The following is an 8,399-nucleotide window of genomic DNA, read 5'->3' as shown; positions in this document are numbered from 1 at the left end:
GAGGTTGGGGGGGTGGGGTTCCTGACATCCTCCCGGCGCGGACGGGAGGTGGGCTAGGTGGGTGTAGCCCCCCCGGGGGTTCGTGAGAGCGACCCCTCGGTTGACGCTGATGCGGCAGAAGGTGGGTGCGGGGTGTGCCCCCGGTGTCCCCGCTGTGTCGCCCCGGTGTTCCCCCGGTGTCCCGGGCGGTCGGGGGGAGGGTCTCACCGGGAGACGCCTCATTTGTGGGGAGGGGGCAATATCCAGGCTGGCGGGGAGACCCCCAGGGGGTTCGCCGCTGTCGTGGGGTTGGTGGGGGTCACTGGGGGGGTGACACCGGGGGAAGGGGCAGCACCGGGGGGGGGTGACGGTTGACCCCGGAGTGTGACAGAACAACACCGTGGGGTTACCGGGGAGGACCGGGGGCTACCGGGTGAGGCGGAGGGGGTGCCAGGGCAATACCAGGCGAGGACGGGGAGCACCGGGAGGAGGATGCGACGAGTGACACCGGGGGGGTGACGGGGATCACCGGGGGAACAACGGCAGCACCGGGAGGATGTGGGGGGGGGGGGGGGTGACGGGTGGCCCCGTGGGTGCCACCGGGGGAGGACGGGCGGCACCGGGCGTGGATCGGCGCTAGGACCCGGCGTCGCGGGGCCCGCCCGGATTCCAGGCTGGCTCCCGGTGTGACGTCACGCCCGGTCCCGGCCCCTCGCGCTCGGGAAAATGCTGCTCTCGGTGCCGCCGCGCTCGGGGCTCCCCGCCTTCGCCTACAACAAGGGCGGCAAGAAGGTACCGGGCCGGGGGGCGGCGGCCGGGGGGGTCCGGCCCGGCGGAGGTGGGGGGTGGGGGGGGCGGGTCCGGGGCCGTCCCGGCGGGACAGGCCTGGGGGGGGGGGGGGGCGGGGAATGGGGTTCTCAGAAGGGGGGGACACCCCCCGCGAGCGGCCCCCCCACCCCCCGCCCCCACTCGGGAACACGGAGCGGGGACAGCCCCGCGGAGCTCCGGTCGTCGCCCCTCTCCGGTCCTCTCCGGTCCCGCGTGTCCGCGCTCCTCCCCGCCCCCCCCCCCAGCCCGTTCGTGCCTCAGTTTCCCCCCGGTCAGCAGTGCTGGGGGAGGGGGGGGGGCCACCCCTATGCCCGTGTCCCCTCGGGGGGGACACCCCGAGCTGCAGCAGGGGCGGGATTTGGGGGGGTACGGGGAGCTGGGGGGGACGTGGGGACATGGGGTGGCACTTGGGGTGGGGAGCAGGGACACCCCTGTGGGGGTGATGGGGACATCGGGACAAGGGGATGACGGGGACCCTGGACGGGGGGGGATGACGGGGTCCAGAGGTCCCGGGGTGGGGAAAGATGGGGACGCCCTGAGTGGGATGATGGGGACCCTCGGGGGAGAGTGGCGGGGTCCGGGGGTCCCGGGGGAGGGAGGAGGGTGGGGACCCCCAGGGGAGGAGGATGGGGGGATGATGGGGACCCCGGGGGGAAATATGGGATCCAGGGGTGAGATAATGGGGGTCGGGGGGGGGAATGATGGGATCCAGGGGTCCCGGGGGGGTGACAGGGTCTGGGGGGCCGGGGTGCGGGGGCGGCCGCGGGTGATTCATGTTTTCACGTTGACATCAGCCCGGAGGTTTCCAGCTGCCGCTGCCTCCGGCTCGGGGGTCCCCGGGAATGGCGGGGGGGTCCCCGGGGGTGTTTCCCGCAGCCTGGGGGGACCCCCAGCATGGGCAGGGTCTATCCCTGTGCCCCTCCCCGCATCGACGCTGTCTCCCTGGAGGGGAGGGGGGCAGGATTTTGGGGGGCTGTGGTGGGTACTGACCTCCTTTCCCCCCTCCCCATCCCCCCCAGCAGCCCTATGTGCCCCCGGCGCAGCCCCTGGGCCCCCCCAGCCCCAGCCCCGCCGGGGGGGCCCCGGACCAGCTGAGCAAGACCAACCTCTACATCCGGGGGCTGCACCCCGGCACCACGGACCAGGACCTGGTCAAGCTCTGCCAGCCGTGAGTGGGGCTGGGGTCCCGCTGTCCGCCCCCCCCAGAGCCCCCCAGGGAGGGTTGGGGGTCCCACTGAGTTGTGATTTCCCCTTTTCCCCCACCCCAGCTACGGGAAGATCGTCTCCACCAAAGCCATCCTGGACAAGACAACCAACAAGTGCAAAGGTTGGGGGGCAGCGGGGCTGGAGGGGGGGTCTGGGGGCGGGGGGGGGACTCTGAGGGGTCTCTCTCTGACCGCTGCCCCCCTCCCCAGGCTATGGTTTCGTGGATTTTGACAGCCCCACGGCCGCCCAAAAGGCCGTGACGGCGCTGAAGGCCAGCGGGGTGCAGGCGCAGATGGCCAAGGTACGGAGCCCCCTGACCCCCAGAGCCCCCCGGGACCCCCACACGGGCCCAGGCAGCCCCCTGACCCCCCCCCGCCTCCCCAAACAGCAACAGGAGCAGGACCCCACCAACCTGTACATCTCGAACCTGCCGCTGGGCGTGGATGAGCAGGAGCTGGAGGCGCTGCTGAAGCCCTTCGGGCAGGTGGTCTCCACCCGCATCCTGCGGGACCCCCACGGGGCCAGCCGGGGCGTGGGCTTCGCACGGTACGGGGGGGCCTGGCAGGGCTTGGCTGGGGGGGAGGGGGGTGAAAGAGGCAAAGAGTGGGGCTGGGGGTGTTCAGGAGGATCAGGGTGGGCTGTGGGGGGCTGCAGGGGCTGGGGGGTACGCAGGGCTGGGGGTGTTCAGGAGGATGGGGAGGGCTGTGGGGGGCTGCAGGGGCTGGGGGGTTCAGGGGGGTAGAGACTTGGGGGTCTGCATGGAGCTGGGGAGGCTGCAGGGTCTGGGGGGGTTCAGGAGGATGGGGAGGACTGGGGGGGCTTCACGGAGCTGGGGGGCTGCAGAGGTTGGGGGGTTCGGGGGGGGGTAGAGACTTGGGGGGGCTGCCAGAGCTGGGGGGGGCTGCAGGGGCTGTGGGGGCCCATGGGGCTGGGGGGATACAGGGGGGCTGGGAAGGGCTGGGAGAGCAGGGACTTGGGGGGGCTGCAGAGAACGGGGGGGGGCTGCACCAGGCTAGAGAGGGGGGGGCACACAGAGCCGGGGGGGGCCCACCTGTGGCCCCCGGCCCAGCCCCGCTCCCCCCAGGATGGAATCCACGGAGAAGTGCGAGGCCGTCATCACCCACTTCAACGGGAAATTCATCAAAACCCCCCCAGGGGTGCCAGGTGGGCTGGGGGAGCCCCGGGGCGGGGGGGCTGGGGCATTTTGGGGGTGCTGGGGGCCGGCTGGCGGCACTGACAGCCCCCCATTCCTCCCCCCAGCCCCCCCAGACCCCCTGCTCTGCAAGTTCGCGGACGGGGGGCAGAAGAAGCGGCAGAGCCAGGGCAAGTTCGTGTCCAACGGCCGAGCCTGGGCCCGGGATGGCGACACGGTGAGGGGGTGGGGGTGACGACTTTTGGGGGGGCTTTGGTGGTGCTGGGGGGCAGCGCTGACCCTTTCCCCCCCTTTCCCCAGGGCACCGTGACCTTGGCCTACGACCCCGCGACGGCGCTGCAGAACGGGTGGGTGCCCCAGGGCCCCCCCGGCCCCGGCGGGGCGGGGGCTGCTGGCCACGGCCCCCCCAGCCCTGACCCCCCGCCCCGCAGGTTCTACCCGGCGCCCTACGGGCTGGCCCCCGGCCGGATGCTGCCCCCCGCCGCCCTGGCCCCCTACCTGCCCTCCCCAGTGTCGTCCTACCAGGTACAGGGGGTTCGGGGGGTCCTGGGAGGGGGGTCCCCACCTGGGAGAGGGAGTGGGGTGCTCGGGGGAGCCCCCCAGGTGCTCCCACCCGGTGCCACCACCCGCAGGTCCATGGCCCCACCTGGATGCACCAGTCCTACCTCGTGCAGCCCACGGTGAGCCACGCCCGGTGCCACGCCCGGTGCCACGCCCTGAGGGGTGGAGGGGAGCCCCGCTTGGATCTGCCCCGCCCCGATGGGGGGAGGGGATGCTGGAGCCCCACCCCTGCCACACCCACTCTTGCCCCACCCCCTGCAGCCAAGCCCCTCCCACTTTGCCACACCCACCTCAGGCAAGCCCCGCCCATTGGTGGCACAGCCTTGCTCGGGGGTCCCTGGGCTCTGTCCCATGTCCCCTCCCCGTGGGTGCAAAGCCCCCATGTCCCCCAGGGTCCCCAGTATCCCCAGTGTCCCCCATGGAGCCACCATCATGTCCCCAATGTCCCCAGTGTCCCCCATGTCCGCAGTGTCCCCAGTGTCCCCTATGACCACCCCGTGTCCCCATGTCCCCCAATGTCCCCCAATGTCCCCCAGTGTCCTCCAGTGTCCCCAGTGTCCCCCATGTCCCCCAGTGTCCCAATGTCCCCCATGTCCCATGCCCCGTGTGTCCCCACAGCCCCGGTCCCTATGTGCCCTCCCCGTTTGTCTCCCCTTTGTGTCCCCATGACCTCGGTCCCCATGTCCCTGCTCCCTGTGTCCCCTCTGTGTCCCTACAGCCCTGGTCCCAGTGTCCCCCACCCTCATGTCTTCTGCGTGTCCCAATGGCGCCGTTGTTCCCCCTCCACGTCCCACATGCGTCACCACGGCCCCAGTGCCTGTGTCCCCCCTCCCTGTGTCCCCAGGATGTCCCCAGAGCCCCAACCCCCCTTGTGTCCCCGGTGCCCCCCCCACCCCCTGTTTCTCTCTTGTGTCCCCAGTGTGTCGTGGTGTCCTCCCCCACGTCCCCCTGTGACCGCAGTCCCTATGTGCCATCACGCCATCCCCTTGTGTCCCCTTATGTCCCTCTTTGTGTCCCCCCTGCCGTGTGTCCCTCTCTCTGTGTCTCTCATGTCCCCCATGACCCCAATCCCTGCATCCGCTGTGTGGCACCACAACCCCAATCCCTTTGTGTCCCCTGTGTGTCCCCACAGCCCCTGTCCCTGTATCCCCCTCCATTGCCCCCCATGGCCCTCCCGTGTCCCCAAGGCTCTGTCCTCGTGTCCCTGCCACGTCCCCAATCTACCCACGCCCCCCTTTGGTCTCCACTGTGTCCCCATGGCCTCTGTCCCTGTGTCCCCTCCATGTGCCCCCAGTGTCCCCATGGCCTCAGTCCCTGTGCCCATCTGTGTCCCCATGGTCCCCCTTGGTCCCTCTGTGTCCCCAAGGCCCTGTCCCCGTGTCCCTGCCATGTCCCCAATCTCCCCATGGCCCCCCGGTCTCCCCTGTGTCCCCACGGCCCTGTCCCTGTGTCCCCCCCATGTCCCCATGGCCCCTGTCCCCATGTCCCCCCTCCATGTCCCCAGTCTACCCATGCCCCCCTTTGGTCTCCCGTGTGTCCCCATGGCCACGGTCCCTGTGCTCCCCCATGTCTGTCCATGTCCCCATGTCCTCCCCATGTCCCCCCCATGTCCTCAGTCTACCCATGCTCCCCTGGTCTCCCCTGTGTCCCCATGGCCCCAGTCCCAGTGTCCCCCCCGTGTCCCCCCCCGTGTCCCCCCCATGTTCCCCCCGTGTACCCAGGGCCCCTGTCCCCATGTCCCCCCCATGTCCCCAATCTCCCCATGGCCCCCCGGTCTCCCCTGTGTCCCCATGGCCCCAGTCCCAGTGTCCCCCCGCGTCCCCCCGCTGACCGTTCCGTGCAGGGCGCGGTGCTGGCCCCCGCCGTGGACCACGCCGTCCCCCTCCAGCCCTCCGTGGTGGCCCCCCTGGCCCAGCAGCTCGGCCACCTCTCACTGGGCAGCGCCGGCACGGTAAGACCCCCCCGAGACCCCCCCTCAAAACCCCCCTGACCCTTTCCCGGCCCCCCTGACCCCCCCCTCCCCCCCGGTGCTGTCCCCAGTACGTCCCCGCTGCCGCCGCCGTCCCCGGAGCCTTCATCCCGCCGTACCCGCCGGTGCCAGCGGCGCTCCCGCTGGAGGTGAGTGCGGTGGGGGGGTCTGGGAGGGGGTCTGGGGGGGGGGGGGGAGCAGGATTTAGGGGTGCAGGGTTTGGGGGTCCATTAACCCCTCCCCGCAGGACGGCGGAGCCGCCCCGACCCACGGCCCCATCGAGTCGCCGTCCGAGCCCGGCGCCTTCCCCTACCCCTACCCCAAGTAGCGGCGGGGGGGGCCCGGCCCGAGGGACCCTCCCACATCCCCCGGGAGGGGCTGCGCCGGGACCCCCGCCCGGCCCGAGGGACCCCGAACCCACCGGGAGGGGCCGCGCCGAGACCCCCGCCCGGTGCCCCCCACCCCCCAACCGCGGCCACCGAGCCCCGGGCGGGGGTCCCTGAGCCCGGCCTGGGGTGGTGGGGGGGTCCCGGCGCTGGGTTGGGGGGGGGTTCCGCTGCCCCCCCATCCCTCCCCGTTCCACCCCCACCTCCCCCCCCCTCGGAGGGCTTTTCTTCCTCCCGCGTTTTCTAAAAAACTAAAAAAGGAAAAAAAACCGCGGAAAAAAGGCAAAAAAAAAAAAAAAAAGGCAAAAAAAGGCAAAAAAAAAAAAAAAAGGCAAAAGCCGCTGCGCGCCGCCCCGGGGGGGGCCGGGGGTCCCGGCCGCCCCCCCCCTTCGTGCTTCCAGGGCCCGCGGCCCCCGCCGGCCCCGGTGCCCCCCGTGCCTTCTGCTGCCCGGTGCCCCCGGCTCGGGGTGCGGGGTGGGGGGGGCCATGCAGGACCCCCCCCCCACCCCCAATCTCCGGGCACCAGCCCCCCCGCAGGGCCGGGGGTGCTGCCCTCCCCCTCCCCACCCCCCCCAGCCATCCCTGCCCCGGGGGGGTCGGTCAAGTGCAATAACCCCCCCCAAACCCCGTCCCCCCCCCAAGCTTCGAGGGGCGCCCCGAGGGTCAACCAGGCACTTTAGAGCCCCCGCGCCCCCCCCGGGGGGACCCCGGCCCCCCCCTCCAGCCCCCCCTGCTGCCCCCCCCGCCCAGCGACAATCAGGGGGTCCCGCGGGGGCGGCTCTTGCAACCAAAGATTGGGCGGGGGGGGGGTCCCGGGGGGTCGCTGAGCAGCCCCGGCTCCCCCCCCCCAGGCTTCGCACCCCCCCCCACCGGGGGTCTGTCCGTCCGTCCGTCCCTCCCCGCAGTGGGTGGGGGGGGGCAGCCCCCTAAGCCCCCCCCCCCAATTTGCTTCCAGCTCCGGGGCCGGCCGTGCCCCCCCCCTCCAGCTCTACCCAGGGGCCTCCCGGTTCTTCCAACGCCCCCCCCCCGCCCCAGCGCAGGGGGGTCCCCAGAGGGGTCCCCAAGACACCCCCCCCCCCCCGCCACACATCTACCTCACCCCACAGCTCGGTGGGCGCCCAGCCCCGCTTTGGGGGTGTCGGGGGGGGGGGCTTCAACCCTTCGCCCCCCCCCCTCTCCCCCAGGGGTGACGCCCCCCCCCCAGGGTTTCCAGCCATCACCCACCTCCCCCCGTTGCTGCTACAGCCCGGCCCCCCCGCTCCGGGCACGGCCCCTTTGGTCAGGGGGGCAGCGGCCCCCCCAAGGAAGGAACCAAAGAGGGAGACCCCCCCCCCTGCCCCCCACCGCAAACCCCCTCCGTGCTGAGCCCGCTGCTGGTTTGGATGGGGGGGAGGGGAGGAGGAGGGGCTGAGATTTGGGGTCCCACCGGTCCTTTTGGGGTGGGGTGGAAGGGGGGGGGGGCTCGAGCTGCCGAGGAGAAGCCGAGAACCCCCCCTCCAGCCCCTCCCCCCTCCGCCCCGCGGCCCCCCCCGCCCCGGCCCCCCCTTTAATTTATACGTAGCGCATTTTGTACAGGTTTTTAAGTTGCTTTTTTTTAAAAATCTCGAGAGGTTTCTAGTTTTGTATTTTCTTCTTCCTCCTGCTTCCGCGCTCGCCCCCCCTCCCGACCCCCCCTTCCTCGCGACCCCCACCTCCCTCCCGACCCCCGCGACCCCCCCCCTCAAAACCCTCCCCCCTTCGAGGTTGGTTTTTTGTTTTTGGGTTTTGTTTTTTTTTTTTTAAATAAAAAAACGGCAAGAAAAGGAAAAATGTTTCTGGCATGAGAAAGGGGCCCCCAAATCTCCCCCCCCCCCCCACAATTCAAGGGTCCCCACAGCCCCCCTGATAACCAAACCCCCTCCCCAAATAGCTCAGGGGTCCCATCCCCACCCCCCATTGCCCACCCCCCACCCCTCTCAATTTAGGGCATCCTCACATCACCCACACCCCCCCCCCCAGCCCCCCATCATCCAGGACCCCCCCCCCAGCCCCCCCTCCCCAATTCAGGGCTCCCCCAGCCCCTCACAGCTCAGGTGTCTCCCCCCTGCACCCCCCATCACCCAGGACCCCCCCTCAGCTCCCCCCCAATCACCCAGGACCCCCCCAAACCCTCCCCATCAAGGGTCCCCACTCCACCCCCCATCACCCAGGACCCCCCCTCAGCTCCCCCCCACACTTGGGTGTCCCCACTCCCCCCATCACCCCCCCACCCCCATCTCAGGGGTCCCAAAACCCCCCTCCCTGCAGTCCCCCATCATCCAGGACCCCTCCTCCAAAA

The 8,399-nt window shown here is 71.3% G+C and overlaps 1 protein-coding gene across 4 annotated transcripts; it reads left to right on the top strand.

Annotated features, from left to right (window-relative positions):
- The first annotated feature begins 10 nt into the window (after positions 1-10).
- On the top strand, positions 11-7,871 carry RBMS2 (RNA binding motif single stranded interacting protein 2). 4 transcript variants are annotated; one of them, XM_082298992.1, is made up of 13 exons: positions 11-121; positions 1,827-1,975; positions 2,076-2,134; positions 2,223-2,314; positions 2,402-2,559; positions 3,098-3,177; positions 3,274-3,383; positions 3,467-3,513; positions 3,598-3,691; positions 3,799-3,846; positions 5,571-5,678; positions 5,768-5,845; positions 5,944-7,871. In XM_082298992.1, exons 1-13 carry the CDS (start codon positions 110-112, stop codon positions 6,022-6,024), a joined length of 1,116 nt encoding a protein of 371 aa, XP_082155118.1. In that variant the 5' UTR covers positions 11-109; the 3' UTR covers positions 6,025-7,871. The 4 variants fall into 4 exon arrangements, with proteins under 4 accessions (XP_082155118.1, XP_082155117.1, XP_082155116.1 ...); XM_082298991.1 differs by lacking the exon at positions 11-121 and adding an exon at positions 573-771 and having other exon boundaries at positions 1,830-1,975; XM_082298990.1 differs by lacking the exon at positions 11-121 and adding an exon at positions 573-771.
- Positions 7,872-8,399: the final 528 nt, after the last annotated feature.

Source organism: Coloeus monedula (assembly GCF_965178545.1).
Source record: "Coloeus monedula genome assembly, chromosome: 30".
NCBI classification, from domain to species: Eukaryota; Metazoa; Chordata; class Aves; order Passeriformes; family Corvidae; genus Coloeus; species Coloeus monedula.
Note: the sequence above shows the minus strand (reverse complement) of the source record. Positions and strands in the feature narration are given on the sequence as shown.